The sequence below is a fragment of the Squalius cephalus genome (assembly GCF_949319135.1).
Source record: "Squalius cephalus genome assembly, chromosome: 3".
Taxonomy (NCBI): domain Eukaryota; kingdom Metazoa; phylum Chordata; class Actinopteri; order Cypriniformes; family Leuciscidae; genus Squalius; species Squalius cephalus.
In genome coordinates this window covers 9,585,046-9,603,779 of record NC_137124.1, presented here as the reverse complement: position 1 = coordinate 9,603,779, position 18,734 = coordinate 9,585,046, and the positions used below count along the sequence as shown (strand labels likewise).

At 38.5% G+C, this 18,734-nt stretch overlaps 1 protein-coding gene across 1 annotated transcript in view; it reads left to right on the top strand.

Annotated features, from left to right (window-relative positions):
* dnah2 (dynein, axonemal, heavy chain 2) overlaps positions 1-18,734 on the top strand; it is a 154,784-nt gene that overhangs the window by 105,536 nt on the left and 30,514 nt on the right. Inside the window, exons 44-61 of the mRNA XM_079867707.1 lie at positions 1,497-1,633; positions 2,604-2,741; positions 2,841-2,999; positions 4,347-4,499; positions 4,783-4,874; positions 5,430-5,628; positions 7,624-7,848; positions 7,949-8,053; positions 9,374-9,562; positions 9,905-9,990; positions 10,073-10,203; positions 10,929-11,078; positions 12,153-12,320; positions 14,449-14,609; positions 14,710-14,849; positions 16,730-16,862; positions 18,093-18,232; positions 18,415-18,625. Coding sequence (XP_079723833.1) covers positions 1,497-1,633; positions 2,604-2,741; positions 2,841-2,999; positions 4,347-4,499; positions 4,783-4,874; positions 5,430-5,628; positions 7,624-7,848; positions 7,949-8,053; positions 9,374-9,562; positions 9,905-9,990; positions 10,073-10,203; positions 10,929-11,078; positions 12,153-12,320; positions 14,449-14,609; positions 14,710-14,849; positions 16,730-16,862; positions 18,093-18,232; positions 18,415-18,625 — 2,717 coding nt within the window. The remainder of the gene's footprint in view (positions 1-1,496; positions 1,634-2,603; positions 2,742-2,840; positions 3,000-4,346; positions 4,500-4,782; positions 4,875-5,429; positions 5,629-7,623; positions 7,849-7,948; positions 8,054-9,373; positions 9,563-9,904; positions 9,991-10,072; positions 10,204-10,928; positions 11,079-12,152; positions 12,321-14,448; positions 14,610-14,709; positions 14,850-16,729; positions 16,863-18,092; positions 18,233-18,414; positions 18,626-18,734) is intronic.

The window sequence follows — 18,734 nt, the reverse complement described above, 5'->3', positions numbered from 1 at the left end:
ACCCGAGAGATTGTGTGCTTTGGGTAAATCTAAGAGTCTGGTATTGATTACTGCAAAACAGCTTCCCATACAAATGCTTTAGTCATTATTACGGTTAAACTTATTCCCCCTTCAAGAGCCATATTGAATAGCTTTTGGAGAGCAGACAGGAATTAGTATATTTAGCTCTAGTGGATTTGCTTTTTAATGTGGTCGTTTTGTCTTGGAGCTCTTGTGCAGTAATGCAGAGATCTAATGGATTCTGATCTGAATTGCTGATTCGAACACCTCAGGCTGTTTGTTTATTTAATTTTGCTTAGAACTTTCTTTTTCTCCCGCTTCCCCTGCAATTAAATTTTCCTTTCGTTTGTGCCTCGCTTTTAACCTAATTTGTAGAGCCGTTTTGTCTATAGCCCTCATGCTGTAAATCCTAAACTCTTTCCATCTCACAGACAGGAGTGTCCTATCAGTTCTTAAACTCTGTGGCCATTTTGACCAAAAAGACGACTCTCAGTGGAGCACCACCATTCTCCTGTCAATTGTCAACCAATGATTATCTCACTTTTTGCAGCCCATGGTGTTTTCTCTGTTTCAGTGGCTCCTTCAGTTTCTTTTGTCTAATCCAGGGGTCGGTGTCAGGGGTCTTGAACTGGTCATAAAGGGATAGCTCACCCAAAAATGACACAAAGAATAACTTGAGGGTGTGTAAATGATGATAGAATTGTCATTTTTGGGTGGACTATCCTTTTAAAGGTACAGGTTACCCAAAATTCTAGCTTCTGTTATCAATTACTGTCACCAAACCACTCGATTCATATGAATTTCTTTCAAAACTTTTTGATGCTTCAAAGTTGACTTCCAGTGGAGGAACAGAAATCTCTCAGGTTTCATTAAAAATATCTTAATTCGTTTTTTGAAGATTAACACTAGTCTTATGGGTTTGAAACAACATGAAGGTGAGTAAATGATGGCAGAAATTTGGTTGGACTTGGCAATACACAACATTTTGAACTCCAGCTTTCTAATCACGGTTTGCAGTGGCTCAATGCGGCTTGTGTATGTTGTGTGCGTCCCCTCCTCCCTGTTCAGAGAGGAAGATGGCCCAGAGGAAATGTGACACTTCCTGTAGCTGTGTGTGACAGTTCTGGTGTTATACACTTACCAGGCAGCCAGCAGGCCTGCTGCTTCCAGACAGGGCGCGTTTGCATGTGTGTGTAAGACAGATGAGCCGTGCTCTGTGCTTGTGTTTTATTGTTTTGAGTTCAGTAAATGAGACACACATGGACAGATAACGGGACAGGAAAAGATAAATGATCAATTAGAGGCTTCACCACAATTGCCTGCAAGTCTCTCTGGTGTCTGCGAAACCAAAGTAGGGAAATGAGGCTGACAGAGAAAAGAGGAGTACTGGAAAATGAAAAATAGAGAGACAAAGAGATCCAGGGTGTATTAGGAAATTCACATTCATTCTGTGTGTGTGAAGCACTAACACTTCCTCTCTGTGTGGCCGAGCTCAGATGAGAAGCCTGATGAGAAGTGGATTGTGTTTGACGGGCCAGTGGACACGCTGTGGATCGAGAGCATGAACTCTGTAATGGACGACAACAAAATCCTCACACTCATCAACGGAGAGAGAATCTCCATGCCTGAACAGGTACCGGTGGACGGCAGACGATAGCCGTAACACACTAAAACCTCGAATGCAGCTCACCCAGGGTTATTTCACTTCTGATTCCAGACCTGATACTGTGTGTTTCACCCCACTTAACCCCACCACCATCAGGGTATTACCATACATAGAACTATTTATTTCCTTCACTTGTGCTCTTTTTCAGTTATTGGGCAAATCTAATGAAGAAATGCCAAAGCACATTTTATTCCAAAATCAAAAAGAAAACATACTGTGTACACTACCATTCAAAAGTTTGGATTTAAAAAAAGAAGAAGAAATGAACTTTTATTCAGCAAGGACACATTAAATTCATTTTAAAAAGTGACAGTAAAGACGTTTATAATGTTACAAAAGATTTCTATTAAAAAAATTATTATTTTCATCAAAGAATCCCAACGAAAATGTTTCAGTTTCCACAAAAATATTAGGCAGCACAACCTTTTTCAACATTGATAATAATAATTAATGATGCTGAAAATTCAGCTTTGTCATCACAATATTACTGCTTTTACTATATTTTTATATAGTACTGTATTTTTATCAAATAAATGCAGCCTTGCTGAGCATAAGAGATTTCTTTCAAAAACATTTAATAAATCTTACCGACCTCAAACATTTGAACAGTAGTGAATTTTGCATCAAGAAAAGGAATTCTTTTTGTCAAGCGTATTTTCTTCCCAAATTCTCATTACTGTAATGCCAAAAAATCTAAAGTCTTTATTTTACTATAATGCACAATAATAATAATAATAAATCCCTGTAATGCATAAATTAATATTTTTCTGTCTGTTCATTTTTCCATTAAAATCAGCAACAAATGTTATGGGGTTTTTCCCGCAATTTAAGTTAAAAAAAAGTCTCAATATAGAAATACTTAATGGCCCTTCAGTTAAGTGACAGTTCTGAGCTTATTTGGTTGGGTTTTAAGCTTTAATGAGAGTGTGTGTTGTAGGTCTCATTACTGTTTGAAGTGGAGGATCTAGCCATGGCGTCCCCTGCCACCGTGTCTCGCTGCGGGATGGTTTACAATGACTATTCTGATTTGAGCTGGAAGCCTTATGTTCAGTCCTGGATGGAAAAACGGAAGAAGGTTTGGGACACAATGCTTAGCTCAAGTATCCATGATATTAAACGTTTGGGAAAGTGCTTCATCTCTCTCTCTCTCTCTCTCTCTCTCTTTCGCTCTCAGGTTGAAACGGATCATCTCAGGCAGCTGTTTGATCGCTACATAGACAAGACCCTCACTTTTAAGAAGACTCACTGTAAGGAGCTGGTGACCATCACTGAACTGAACGGAGTGGCGTCGCTGTGTAGACTCTACGACACACTGGCCACTCCAGTGAACGGGGTCAGAACACTTTCACCTCATTGATGTGTACAGCCAATATTGCAACTGTACATGGACCACATGACTTTCTTTCATTGTGAAACATAAAATGTTTTTTTTATATAATGAAACTAGGCTGTCAAGCTGAAAAGCACCATGAAATTGGTCTATACAATCATACACATGCTATATTCCAAGTCTTCTGAAGCCATATGTGAGGAACAGACTTATGATATTTTTATGGGGCATTTGTGTCCTTTTTGAAGCTTGAAAACTCCAACTGTAATTGCATGGAGCCAGTATATTATTCGAAGGGGTCGTATGAGTTTTTTTAACGTTCTCGTTTTACTTTAGAGTGTAATGTTTGTGCATGTATATGTTCTGCAAAGTTACAAAGCTCATAGTCTCCCACAAAGAGAGCTGTTCTATCTACAGTGACAGAGAGCACTGATCCAGACCTACCTAAAATACCTCAGTCGAAGTCCAGAAATTACTTCCTCAAATGTCTATATCACAGTATGAAATATCAGCATATTCCCAGCCCAAAGGCATACGCAAAGAGAGAAAACGCCGCTCCAGTGAACTGTAGTGTTGTCATGTCGCGGAGACGCTGTTTGGATACGAAAGCAAAACCATTTTGTTTGGCCTTCTGAAAACAGATGAAATAAGCAATCAGATGTTAAGATTTATTTATAAAGCTGTTCCTGAGCAGTATCAGTATCAGTATCGGACTCGAAACGACCACATTATTTACGGTGTGTTTACAATTGCTTAAAGGGTTAGTTCACCCAAAAATGGAAATTCTGTCCATAATTACTCATAATTTGTGTCCCGAAGATGAATGAAAGTCTTACGGGATTGGAACAACATGAGGGTGAGTAATTACTGACAGAATTTCCATTTTTGGACGAACTAACCCTTTAAAGCCTTGGAAGCTGAAGCTCGTGATTATGGTAAGGGGCGTTACATTTCAGACACGCGCTTGAGGCGTTTGGCCAATCACAACACACTGGGTCTGCTGGCCAATCGCAGCACTCTAAGCTTTTCAGAAGGAGGGCTTTGTAGAAATCAGCGTGTTTCAGACAGACTGGGAATAGAGGTACTGATATAATCTATAGTATGTGAAAAAGAATGTGTTTTTTGAACATTAAAGCATGTTAACCTATTCTATTCAAAATAATGACATTTTTAAATAGCATCATATGAAAGAAAGTAAGTCATAGAGGTTTGGAACAACATGAGGGTGATTCAATTTTTAAAGTCATGCTTTTTATAGCGTACAAACCTTTTCACAAAATAATCATGATTACCTTTAAACAATTTGTTCAGTTGAGCTGATCAAGGCTGTCGTTCTCTCTGGCTGCTCAGGTGAACCCAGCGGACTCTGAAAACTTTGGTCGTATGGTGGAGCTCTGGTTCATCTTCAGTCTCATATGGTCTCTGTGCGCGGCAGTAGATGAGGATGGACGCAAGAAGATTGACAACTTCCTACGGGAAATAGAGGGAACTTTTCCTAACAAGGTATACAGTGGGCCCTGTCCCAAATGGCACCCTAAACACTCACGGTCATCCTACGAGTCCACACATTCGTGTGTAACGCCGCTTTGGCTCTCGGGTAGGGGAGGGAGGGGATTACATTAGTGTACTGTACATACAGTATGAAATAGATAAATGTAAATTTATGCATGCACATGCTAATGGTACATGAAAGTGCTGATGTTGTGTGTCTACAACAAACTTTTAGCCTTTCTGCCTACAGAAACAAATATATTACTGGAAAAATAATTGTTGTATTAAACCTCAGGACACCATCTACGAGTACTACGTGGACACCAAGAACAAAACGTGGGCGTCATTTGAGGACAAGCTGCCCAAAGGCTGGCGCTACACCTCCAAGTGAGATGTGTGTGTGTGTGTGGGGTCTCTGCCAGCCGCCTGCGGGCTCAGTCAAAGGCCTCTCGCCTGGCTCCCAGGCTTCTGAATTCCCTGTCTATTCATATTTCTCATCTTTTCATCCTTCTTCGTCTCTCTCTTCTCTCCCCTGCTCTCATTTGTCATGTCAGTCCAACTCTTTCCCCTTCATTGTCCTTTGTCCTCTTGGCTCTCTTTGCTCCCTATTTGTCGGCTGTCCATTTTTCCATCCTGGGGTTCTTTTTTTTCTTACCTGACTCTTTTTTTTTTTCCCCTCTATTCATTTGAAATGTCTCGCTACATCTTTCAATTTTCAGTCTTTCAATCAGGACTTTTTCACCTCCTCTTCCTTCTTGTTATTCTCATTCATTCTGCTCTCTCAACTCTATTTTCTCCTACCCCTTTTTGCTGTTTCTCTCTCGCTCTGTATTCTATTCTCTTCATTTTTTGTCCTTTTTTAAAAGCATGTCTCATACTTAGCTGCCCCACTTTTCTACTTTCCTGCTGGCGTCTTTTTAATTATGATCTGTCTCTCTGCAGCGCTCCATTCTATAAGATCATGGTCCCCACAGTGGACACGGTACGCTATCATTACCTGGTCAAGGCTCTGGTGTCCGCTCAGCACCCTGTGCTCCTGACGGGTCCAGTGGGGACGGGGAAGACATCAGTGGCCCAGAGTGTCCTGCAGAGCCTGGACTCAGTCACATGGGCAATGCTCACTGTCAACATGTCCTCACAGGTGATGAGAACCACTTTTAGTATTAGTAATATGGTCAACTTTGATCTCAACAGAAGCATTAACATATTTTCTTTTGTCTCTTTGTAAACCACAACCTTCTAAACATCTTCTTAAAGTGCCCCTATTATGGATTTTTGAAAATGACCTTTCATGTAGTGAGTGATATAGCTCTAAGTGAATGAAAACACCCTGCAAAGTTTTAAACCTGAAAGTGCACCGTATATAAAGTTATTGACGAGATGCGCCTAACAATGTCATGCGATATATCGCCCAGCCCTACTGACAAGTCGTTTGAGAATCACTGAAAATGTGGTGAGGTGCAAATGTATATTATGAGAAAAATGAAACTGTTTTTACCTTTGATGCATGAACCTGTTGTAGGAGACTACACAACAACATTAGGAAACTTTAAAATAGCATAATAGGGGCACTTTAACATCTTCAAGAAAATATTAGATTTTACTTGAAATGGAAATTTGCAAAAGACTTGCTTTCAGAGAATATATCTTGATGTAGTTTTTTAACATAGGCGTAATTTTTGCCTGAGCCGATATTGTCCCCCCCACTTTTTGTCTGGGTTGATATTGTCCCTATCACTTTTTGAAACATCTTGTGGCACAGATGTATCTATTACAAAGGAAGCAGTTGACTAGCAGAATATTCATTCGTTTGTGTTAAATAAGAGGCGATTTGGTGCTGGAATGTGATGTTTTTGAAATTAGTGAGTTTTTGTTGCTGCTGTTATCAGTGGCGGAAGGCAATGTTCTCTTGTTCTTCACATAGACGAGCACTTCAGTTGACTGCTTTAACGCTGTTCTGGAGAATCGCTATTTGTTCCGGGTAAAATCACAAAACAAAAAGCAAACAAACGTGTCTCCACTCTTAATATACAATCACTATGTATGTATATATATATATATATATATATATATATATATATATATATATATATATATATGTGTGTGTGTGTGTGGGGAGGACAATATATATATATATATATATATATATATATATATATATATATATATATATATATATATATATTGTCCTCCCCACACACACACACCTGTCCCACCCACTTTTTACAACAAGGTTACAGCAGTGTTACAAGCATACATTTTCTCACAATTTTGGTTAGGTTTATTATTTATTTAAAGAATACATGCAAGCATTACAGCATTTGGAAGTCAAATACAAGCGAAAAACTCTTGCACATATTGAGATATTGAAAAGAGCTATCATTACCATGTTTCTCCAGGGGGACTATTCCTGTAATAAGAGAACTCGCACTGAATAAAATAATGAGCTAAATGAGTAGTTGGTAATTTTAGTTTTGTTAAGAATATTTCCTAGCATATAAGGCTGACACATTAAAATAGTTTTGAGCTCTGCTGCTTAGAACAAATATTTCAGTGCTGGTGATCAGAATGTTCAGAAGACGTCTCTTAAGCCCATCAAGGCTGCATTTATTTGATGAAAAATACAGTAAAACAGTGATGTTGAGAGACATTATTACAATTTCTATTAAAATATATATTAAAATATTATTTATTTCTGTGATGGCAAAGCTGAATTTTCAGCATCATTACTAAATGTATTTACTGTTCCTTTTGATAAATTAATGCATACTTGCTGAATAAAAGCATTAATTAAAAGAACAAATCTTGCCGACCCCAAACTTTTGAACGGTGGTGTACATCTGCACACTGATCTTTTAAAGCCGTCAACTCCAGGATGCTCAGATCGCTCAGTGAGTGTGTGGTTACTCAGTGTGTATAGTGATATTTTGTAGTCCACTCTCACGTCAGTAACGAGCCGAGTCATTGTTCAAAGGGCCCAACCTGACGAGCAAATATCAGAACACATAGCGAGAGTGGTGCTATCATCAATCTCCAGTTATCACCATCATTTGTTATTATTCTATGCTGAATATTTGACATCTTCAGGTTAACTTGGTCATGTCTTCATAACAGTGTTTTTCTATTTTTCTCTCAGACTAGCTCTAATAACGTGCAGGAGATCATCGAGTCTCGGATAGAGAAGAGGATTAAAGGTGTGTACGTTCCAACGGGAGGGAAGAGGATGTTGGTTTTCCTGGATGATCTCAACATGCCCGCCATGGACGACTTTGGCTCCCAGCCCCCTCTGGAGCTGCTCCGCCTCTGGATCGACTACGGCTTCTGGTACGACCGCCAGAAACAGACCCTCAAGTATATCAAGGTAAGGTGGTGTGTGTGTGCTTTTTTACCAGTTAAGTCATTGGAGTGTGTTTTAGATGTGCATGTAAATACATGTCTCTCGCTTTGCCGTGTTTTTAAAGGACATTTTCCTGCTGGGTTCTATGGGGCCCCCTGGTGGAGGGAGGACTCACATATCAGGACGCCTGCAGAGCCGTTTTAATCTCATCAACATGACATTCCCTACAGTGAGTAGAGGTTGACTTTAAACTACGTAGAAATCGATGAAAATATGACTGCAATGCTTTCCTTATTTGCATGTAACATGACATCATCTGTGTAGTGTAATGGCACAGCAATGTTAATATTTATATAACTAAAAAATAAAGACCAATCAAATTTATGCAAATAATTTCAAGATAAGACTAATCACAATTCAGTATTAAAATATAATGATGACCTTGTCGCTGTTGGTTAGATATTGAAAACACTGTAACAATGTAAGTCAATGTGATATATGCAAACTTTATTTGTACAATTATAGTGGAGATAGCACATGTAAGGCTGAAATAATCTGGTTTTTGAATTAAGTGGTTTAAGATGAACTTTATTGCCATTGTGGGGAAAAATATGCATAAGAAAAAAGTAATAGGAATTTCAATACAATGCTCGCCTAGCAAGCACTGCAATAAACTGCACTAAACGCATATCTACAAATGGTGTTTTTGGATTAAACCAGCGGTTATTGTTTTTGTCACCCCCCGGTTTAAAGATAGCTTGAAGACACTCAGAAATGAGGAAAAACACATGCAATTTATCATAAAAGAGCCAACAATATTAGGAGTGAAGTTGTTTAAAGTTTTTATTGAAAAACGGAAATATTTTTATTTCAGTTTAATGGCAATCTTTTTGATTTATGCAAACAGTTTTATTGGAAAAAAAAAAAGAAAGAAAGGGGCATACATTCTTTCAGTTGTGTTATATTATGAAAATATACTTTTTTGCTGCAAAAAGCCATTAAACATTTAAGAAAGTGGCTTTTAATATATCAAAAAAATTAATTAATACATAAAAGGGATCTTTTTTTGAAGCAATATTGAAGGAATAGTTCACCCAAAAAGGAAATATATCATCATTTATTTACCCGCATGTAGTTCATTCTTTGTTCTGTGGAACACCAAAGGAGATGCATGAGGGATGGAGATCATGACTGTCAAGCTCCAAAAAGCACATCAAAGCACTGCAAAAGTATCATAAAAGCAGCATAAAAGTAGTCCAAATATGTTTTGTGCTATATTCCAAATCTTATGAAGTCATATGAAAGCTGTGTGTGAAGAACATACTGAAATTTGAGTCATTGACTGAAAATTTTGCCCACCACCTTGAACCAGTGCAGTGATATATGCAATAACGTCTAAACCTTAAAAGTGAAACGCTCTCTTTTCTCTTTAATATACATGTATTTTACGTTGCTCTGTTTTTGATATATCAATATATCACCTTTCCTCTCGTCTTATTTCCTGTTTTTCCCACCCCTGTAATTCCCTCTCCTCTTCTGTTCTCCCCAGGAGTCTCAGATAAAGCGCATCTATGGCACCATGATCAGCCAGAAGCTGCAGGAGTTTGAGGAGGAGGTGAAGCCCATCGGGGGGATTCTGACTCAGGCCACCCTGGAGCTCTACCACTCCATCACCGCCCGCTTCTTACCCACGCCCGCAAAAATACATTATCTCTTCAACCTCAGAGACATCTCGAAGGTACTGAGCATCATGCGTCACGTGTCATTGTCTCTCACCTGGAAAAGGAGCACATTTTGCTTTAGGTTCACCCAGTCTGAGTATAATATCACTTTGATTCAGAACAACTGATTCTAGAACGATGAAAAAAAAACATGTCGGTCCATTTTGCCAATTCAGATGTGCTTGAGGAAAAGAGTGACGGACTGAAAAGACTATCACTTTTAATCGGAGACACGTATATGCTCATACAAACACCTTTAGAAAGCATCTATGTCTTTTAAGCTTGACCAGACAAAAGAAAATCGATCATTTTATACCTTAAAAGAAATTAGGCTGAAGGCTTTGTGTCTTCCAATTCAGGTGTTCCAGGGTTTATTGCGAGCGCACAAAGACTTCCATGACACCAAACAGAGCATCACTCGCCTCTGGATTCATGAGTGCTTCAGGTACAGACAGGCACAGGCTTGCACATACACACACAGCTTTTAGAAGGAGAAAAGAATGTTGAGAAAAGTGTTTGTGTTTCAGGGTCTTCTCTGATCGATTAGTGGATCATGCAGACATGGAGACATTTGTGGGACTATTGTCAGAAAAACTGGCTTCTCATTTCGATGTCCCCTACCACACCATCTGCCCCAACAAACTGCCCCCTCTGTTTGGTACACACACACACACACACACACTGCTAATTGGATGACCTAAAGATTTTACTTATAAACTAACATTTAATAGTTTGGGGCCAGTAAGATTTTTTTGATGGTTTTGAAAGAAGTGTTTTGCTCACCAAGGCTGCATTTATTTGAATATTTATTATTCTAATATGATGATTTGCTGCTCATGAAATATTTATTATTATTATCAATGTTTTTGTGGAAAGAAATATCTTTTTTTTTATGAATAGAAAGTTTAAAAGAGCAGCACTTATTTGAAATAGAAATCTTTTGTAACATTATAAATGTCTTTACTGACACTTTTGATTAATGCAGTCTTGATAAATATAAAAAATCCTACTCAAACTTTTGAATAGTAGTGTAAATCAATGAGAAAATATATGTGTATATAAATAAATAGACATATTTGAAAATGTATTGAATATGTAATCTGAAAATTAATTTGTTGTTTTCCACATGATGAATTGTCAATTTAGCTGATCAGTGACTAACTTAATTGGCTTATAAATTTCCACAAGCACCTACTTTTAATAAATAAAGTAAGTCAATCGGTAACTGCTCTTTTAAAATTTTTAAATTATTACTAAACTTCACCAATGGTCATATGTATCTTAAATTTATAAATGTATTTATTTACAGTTTTTTTATAATGTTTTTTTTATTTATTTTTTATCTACATCTATATCAACTTTGTTTGTGTGTTTTTATTGTAGGTGACTTCCTGAGGGAGCCACACGTGTATGAGGACCTGTTGGACTTTAAAGCTCTAAAGGTTCATATGGAGAACCAGCTGGAGGACTATAACCTGACACCTGGTGTGGTGCCCATGAGCCTGGTGCTCTTCAGAGACGCTATAGAGCACGGTGAGAGCATGGTCGGAGTGAATGGAGTAGCTTTGCTTAAGCCGGGGACACACTTAACGACTGTTAGGCCGATTATGAATGTAATTTGATACTTACGACTGATCATGCCCAAAGTCCCGTTCAGTCGGTGTTCACAGTCTGTGTTTAAAATCTGTCGTTGGAAACATTCTGTAAGTGTGTTCAGTTCAGTCTTAGAATGTTTCAGCTAGTTGTTAAGTGTGTCCCCGGCATTAGTGGTTAAATCTCTGGGCCAAAAGATTGCAAGTTTGAGCCTACAACGGGAACTCCACGATCACCATTGTGCATTTGAGCAAATTTGCTTCTGTCTCAGTAACTTATCATGGTGCCATTGAATGATGTGAAAAACAAATTCCACAAGTTTTGTTCTAGTGGAGTCACCAATATTCATGGAACAGTTATTATACAGCTCTCATCATGTGGTTCCGTCCACGTCACAATACCCTTGATTCAATGTGCGCTTTCGAGTCCCGTAAATCAGTGATCTCCCCAGTTCTCATTCAGTACTCGCACATATATAACTTTCTTCAAAATCACATGCACTTCAGCCCTCAGACCCCCCGCGAGCATGAATAATTACCCTTCTCATTCCCACAAAGAAGAACGCCATCGCATCAGCAGGGAGAATAATTAGGCAGCCGGTTCCCCAGCCTATATGTCACTCAGGCATTTACTGTCAAAGACGCATATAAGAATGCTTTATATGCATCCTGCCGCCGTGACATTAAAGCGGTCTCGCATTCAGCTCGGTGAATGCACCTCACACATCACAAACACTCAGTTCAATGACACGCCGCTGTGCGTAGCTGATTGATTACGAAATTAGCAAGTATAACGTGTATGTTTATATGCATACGTTCATAACTAATTATAGTTTTGTGCCAATTAGTTTCCTTTGTGATCGGTTGTTTGTTTGGCCTCCTGCGGGAGTGGTGTGGGTGTGGGTGTGAATGTGTGTATTTGTGTTTGTTAATGTTTCATTGACCAAATGACATATAATTCAGGCACTGTTGTGATTGTAATGATGGAAAGAGCGCCCTCTCTCTGCCCCCTCAGTAACGCGTTTGGTGCGTGTGATCAGTCAGCTCCGGGGGAACATGTTGCTGGTTGGTATCGGTGGCTCGGGCAGGCAGAGTTTAGCCAGACTGGCCGCTTACATCTGTAAGTTTACGGTCTTCCAGGTGGAGGTCACCAAACAGTACCGCAAACAAGAGTTCAGAGAGGGTGAGTTCTACACACAATTTACATTTATTCACTTAGCAGATGATTGCATCCAAAGAAACTTCCAGTGCATTAAAGGTGTACGTATGGTTAGTGTTGGGGGTAACGCATTACGACACGAGTTACGTAATTAGATTACTGTTTTCAAGTAACTAGTAAAGTAACACAAATTAAAATACAGTTTTGCGAGAATCGGCCTTCAATCTGATGGTTTACTTTGCTGAATATAGCAAATGATGACGAAATGAACATGTTAAACAAGATAAACAGTGTAAGCTTAATTCCATTAATCGCACAAAAAGTCTCACTTTATTAACCGATGTCTTGACTGCGGACTTTCGATGATCCAATTCAGCCATACTAATAAGCAAAAATGACTTTAGATAAACATCACATTTGTGTTTTTATTGCTGAAGTTTGTGTTAAACTTCTCCGGCGTCCTATTCTTCTACAATCCAGAACAGCAGCACAGCTGAAATGTTTGTTTGAGCCGCGTCCTCTACTCTATAGGCATAAATTTGCATTTCGTTCAGCCTGAGGCTTATTCATTTCACCTTCTGGTGTGAAGGGGTCTTTACATTTGCCAAAAATAGAACTTTTTAAAAATGTTTATTAAAAACAAACAAGCAAGCCCAGCCCAGGTGAGAAAAAGTCACTTTTAAAGTAAAGTATCTAAGTAACAAAATTCGTTATTTTTTTAGGGAGTAACGCAATATTGTTATTTGAAAGGAATTCAAACCATGATATTGGTGTTTTACCACCAACAACTCTTCAAGTTGACCTACAGGAACAAACAATAAAACCTGAAGCCTCTTTATACACATCTCATAATTGAGCTAGTTCATATACAGTAGTTCATGTCTTCTTTCAGTCCAGCTACTTGACCAAGGAAATGTTGTTGGTTAAAGGGATAGTTCACTTTGAAATAAAATTTTGGTATGTTTTAGCTTACCTCAAGGGCATCCAAGATGTAGGTGTCTTTTTTTCCGCAGTAGTTTCAATTTTGATATTTTTAGGTCAAACCGTTCTTGTCTGACAGTCATATCATGCAGGTCTACGGTCACTGTCTCAAAGAGCATGCACAGAGTCCAAATTAAAACAATTCCCCATCGTCCAAATTAAACAACTCCCCATCGTAAGTACACACTGATGGCCTAAGACACGAAACGAGCGGTTTGTGTGAGAAAACGAACAGTATTTATATCGTTTTTACCTCATAAAACACCACCACGTCCAAGTGATCTGAGGGCGCGGGCGCTTCCTGCTGTGTGACGTGTGCGCAGACTGGTGCATAGATATATATACACTAGATTTTGCATTAAAGACATTCGTTCCAATAAACTGCCATAGCCAAGGCGACATCTAGTGTATATATCTATGCACCAGTCTGCGCACACGACATACCAGGATGCGCTCGCGCCCTCAGATCACTTGGACGTGGTGGTGTTATAAGAGGTAAAAACGATATAAATACTGTTCGTTTTCTCACACAAACCGCTCGTTTCGTGTCTTAGGCCATCAATGTGGTCTTACGATGGGGAATTGTTTAATTTGGACGATGGGGAATTGTTTTAATTTGGACTCTGTGCATGCTCTTTGAGACAGTGACCATAGACCTGCATGATATGACTGTCAGACAAGAACGGTTTGACCTAAAAATATCAAAATTGAAACTACTGCGGAAAAAAAGACACCTACATCTTGGATGCCCTTGAGGTAAGCTAAAACATACCAAAATTTAATTTCAAAGTGAACTATCCCTTTAAGTTAGTTAAGTAGCCTGATGGGGACACCCGCAAACCAGCATCTAAACCTGTTTTGCTGGTCCTTTAAAGGGTTATCTAATCATTCAGGCCTGTTCAATTGTATTTCAAGACCAACTAATGTTAGGCATTTGGCTGAGTTATTCTTTCAATTTCAGATCTCGGATATAAAGCTCTTTTAATATATACCAAAGGCGTTGATATTTTGTCCCGTGGCATGTTGTGGTAAATCAAATGCTGAAGAATAATGCCTCTTGCCCCAATGCTCAGGACCTAAGGATCTATTATGTTATGCACATTGTAGCCTTCACAACACAGTTTAATGTGGCCCTAATGGAATATTTGACTTATTTCTTCTCCCCATACAGATATTAAAAAGCTCTATCGGCTGACAGGAGTGGAAAACAAGCCCACTGTGTTCCTGTTTAATGACACACAGATCGTGGACGAGTCCTTCCTTGAAGACATTAACAACATCCTGAGCTCAGGGGAGGTGCCCAATCTCTATAAAGCAGACGAGCTCGATGAGGTGTGTGTGTTCATATACGTTTTAATGCTTTTGACTGTAGGCTTGGGTTTAATAATGTCTGACAGTGAGAGCAGATTTTCAACATGTTTTGTTTGTGTAGATCCAGAACGCTCTGTCAGACTCAGCCAGGAAGGACAATATCCTGGAGACACCAGACGCCATGTTTAACTACCTGATAGAGCGCGTCAGAAACAACCTGCACATTGTGCTGTGCATGAGCCCTGTAGGAGATCCATTCAGGTGCGCTCTATCAGTTTCGTTTTAGTGTGTTTTATTTGCATGACAAAAAAACAGCAAAGCTGCATACAATGAGGAATGGGGCAAAACAAGGAAAATTAGTTGAAATAACAACATTGCAAATAGAATCAAATGCTAATGTCATCTATAAAATGAAAACATTTATGTGATTTTTCATTATGATCCATGTGAATTGCTTAAATCCAAGGAAAAATTTGCTGCATAAATATTAACAAATATTATTATTAATTTATTTTTCTTTTCTTTTTTACAGCACAATAGTATTATTTCAATAGTAATATATTTCTTGTTGTTCTCTTAATTTGTTTAATTCTTAGAATTTAAAAATAATAATAAATAAAAATATTTAGAATAATAAAAGTTATTATTATTGAATGAATTTAATCTAATTAAACGTGATCATCTTCTGTTTTTTAACAGTTAAATATAATAATAATAATAGTAATAATTATTACTTTTATTGACATTAAGAGCAACACTAGCTAATCATTTGCCTAGTTAAATTAAATTCTTAAATTGAATTAAATGTGCAGTGTAGAACAAAGCTTAAATACATTTTGAAAAAAGAATACATTTAATTATACAGTAAGATTCATTTATGAAACTGTATTAAGCAATGTGGCGACGATATTAATAATGAAAATAAATGTAGATGGAGGCATAAAGGAAAGGCAATCTCTATCCCTCATACTGTGGCAAGCTAATGCATACTATGCTAGTTACGTACTATAGACATCACATGCAAAGGCACGACTGTAACCTGCCACCACTTCAGCATTCAGTGTCTCCACAAAATCCCATGTGCGTGGATTTAATATAGCTGGCTGTAATACAGCACACATGCACGCCTACTGCTTATAATCTAACTTGCTCAAATAGTGAGTCAGCCTTGATTACCATGCTAACATTGAGATCCATCCTGTGGCTTCTTATGGCTTAAGATCTCTCTCTGAATGCTTGATTCACAGTGAACGCCGATATACGGTTTAACCGAACAGACCCGCACATAGTACAGCTGCTTATGAGTCAACCGATGACTCATTGAGCGAGTTCAAAGTGGATGAGAGATACAACAAGGTGAAATTAGAGGAAACGACTGGAGTAAACCTCTCTGCCACTGTCATGTCACACACATCAGGAAGACAAAGCTCTGCCCTCCATCTACAATCGCTTTACCGTGTGCTGTCGTAAACTCGCAAGTGTCTTCATAAATGATACAGTAAATCTGGCTTTCCCTCTCTCTCTTTCTGTTTGCTTTTCCGTCTTTAGCTTGCTGTGTCTCAGTCAATTTCAGCTTCAGGGGCTTTATTGGCATGACCAACAACAGTGTGTTTGTATTGCCAGAGCAGATGCATGTTACCTGCAGATCATAGTTATAGTGTGCTCGATCAATAATGATAAATAATGACAACACAAATAACAAGGAAGAGCCATAATACAGGTAAATATTAGGTTCGATGAGAGACGGAGATAAGTAGATGCGGTCCATTGTTCACTGGCCCCCAGACGGCGGCTGGCAAGAACATTCCTGCTTTGTAATTATGCCTGTCGCACTTGCAGCACTATAGAAACATGCATGGGAAATGTTCTCGTTAATCACTCATTTGCATCTGCCGTCACATGAAGGAGGCGGTTGTGCGTAATGTGACCCGTAGGGCCCTGACTCGTTAAATATGACAGCCCGAATCATCTAAGCACTCACTCTGATTGGTCTGGCACTGGTCTGACTTTAACTAGCATGACTGAGCCGGTGGGTGATATTAGTGTTTGTGACAAATCAATGCAAACCATCTTGAACTGTCTACATAATGGAGGGATTATGGGTATGTAAGGCCTGATTGTTTCTGTGTTTATTTGATTAGGAACCGTCTTCGTCAGTACCCGGCACTGGTGAACTGCACCACGATAGACTGGTTCTCTGAATGGCCACGTGACGCTCTGTTGGAAGTGGCAGAAAGATGTTTGGATGGACTCTCTCTAGGGAGCGAGGACGGGGTGAGACACATCAACAAACGATGGATTTGCAAATGTTGTCAGTGTTTTGCAGAGCACAAAATCGCATATAGAAATATTCGTGTTAAATAAGTTAACATCTACCCCGTTAAATGATTTCGACTCAATTTATAAAAACAGATGTACTTACAATCGACAGTTGCCCCCTAGACATCCAATGAAAGTGTAGAACTAGTAATGCAATTTTTGTTTATCTTTTTATTTATTTTTAGAAAGTGTACTCAGCAGTTTTGTATTTGTTGTGCTGTCTGTCATCTTTGACTTATACTGACCCCTAGTGGTGTGGATGTAGCTTCATGCTAATTTTTTAGTTGATAATGCCATTGTTGAAATGTGTAATTAGTAGTTAGGGTAGATTTTCTTATCCCAAAAAAATAAATAATTTTTAAATCACTTAAAGTGGATTACAGAGTAAGTATTATTTGGCTAGTCGTGTAATGCCCCCATGACCTGGATGCCCCCCTCAATGAAATAAATAAATAAATACATTATATTATATTTTATTTAATTTCTGAAGGATCATGTGACACTGAAGACTGGAGTAATGATGCTGAAAATTACGCTTTGATCACAGGAATAAATTGCATTTTAAAATACATTAAAATAGAAAACAGATGTATTAAACTATAATAAAATTACATAATATTACTGTATTTTTGATCAAATAAATGCAGCTTTGAAGGGCATAAGAGACTTGTTTCAAAAACATTAAACTTTTTAAAGAGGGATAGATTACTGAGTGTACCTTTTAAGTTGTTGTATAACTTTTCACTCAGAATATTCCTTTTATACACTCGAAGTCCAATCAAGTCAGTGACGCTCAGCCCTGGCCTTTAATTTGTGTTCTTTTTGAGGTACTTCATCTCCTAGCGGCTGCTATTGAATCATAGGTTAATTGAATTTCCAGTGTTAAGATTCATCAGGAGTCTTTTACTCTCTCTTCCTTCATCTCTGTGAGATTCTTCTGTTTCCGTTGAGAGGGATATCATACAGACCGTGTTTCTTTTTGCTCACGGTTTTTGAACTACAAATCACTTTGACTTGAGGTTCTCCATTGAGAGGAGAGAGTTGTTTGGAGAGAGTTCAAGACTAGTTTTCTTTTTGTCTGTTTTAGGATTAGTTTGGGTTTAGCATACTTCTGTTGTGACCTTGTGCGAGGTTTGTTTAAAAGCGAGGCTGCCACAACTTGTCATTTCTCTGGTGGCTTCACAGATCCAGACTAAAGTTGCCAGTATCTTTGTGACCGTGCATCAGTCTGTGGCCCAGTTCTCTCACAGGATGAAAATAGAACTGAAGAGACACAATTACGTCACACCCACCAACTACCTGGAGCTGGTTTCTGGATATAAGAAGTAGGAATCAAACACACTTTTCTCAATTTCTCTTTCTGTTATTGTTTTTTTTTTTAGCTGCCATGAGGATTTAAAAGACATGATAGTTTCCTGTTTCCATTTTACTGTTGCCTGTTAACTGTAAATCTCTTACTCAAACTAAAACAAAGTGTTTATTCTGAAAACTGTCTCTCTTTTCTCAGGTTGTTGTCTGAGAAGCGTGGTGAGCTCGGAGAGCAGGTGTCTAAGTTGAGGAATGGCTTGTTTAAGATCGATGACACGCGCAGTAAGGTGGAGGCCATGTCTGTAGAGTTGGAAGAGGCCAAGAAGAAAGTAGCTGAGTTCCAGAAACAGTGTGAGGAATATCTGGTTGTCATTGTGCAGCAGAAGAGAGAGGCAGATGAACAGCAGAAGGTGTGTGTGTGTCAGTCTGTCTTATGTTGAGGCTCTTCATTAGGGATGGATTTTTGTTATAAGAGACCATCAAAACCACTCTTTGCCTGGTAAAAAAAAAAAAATAACT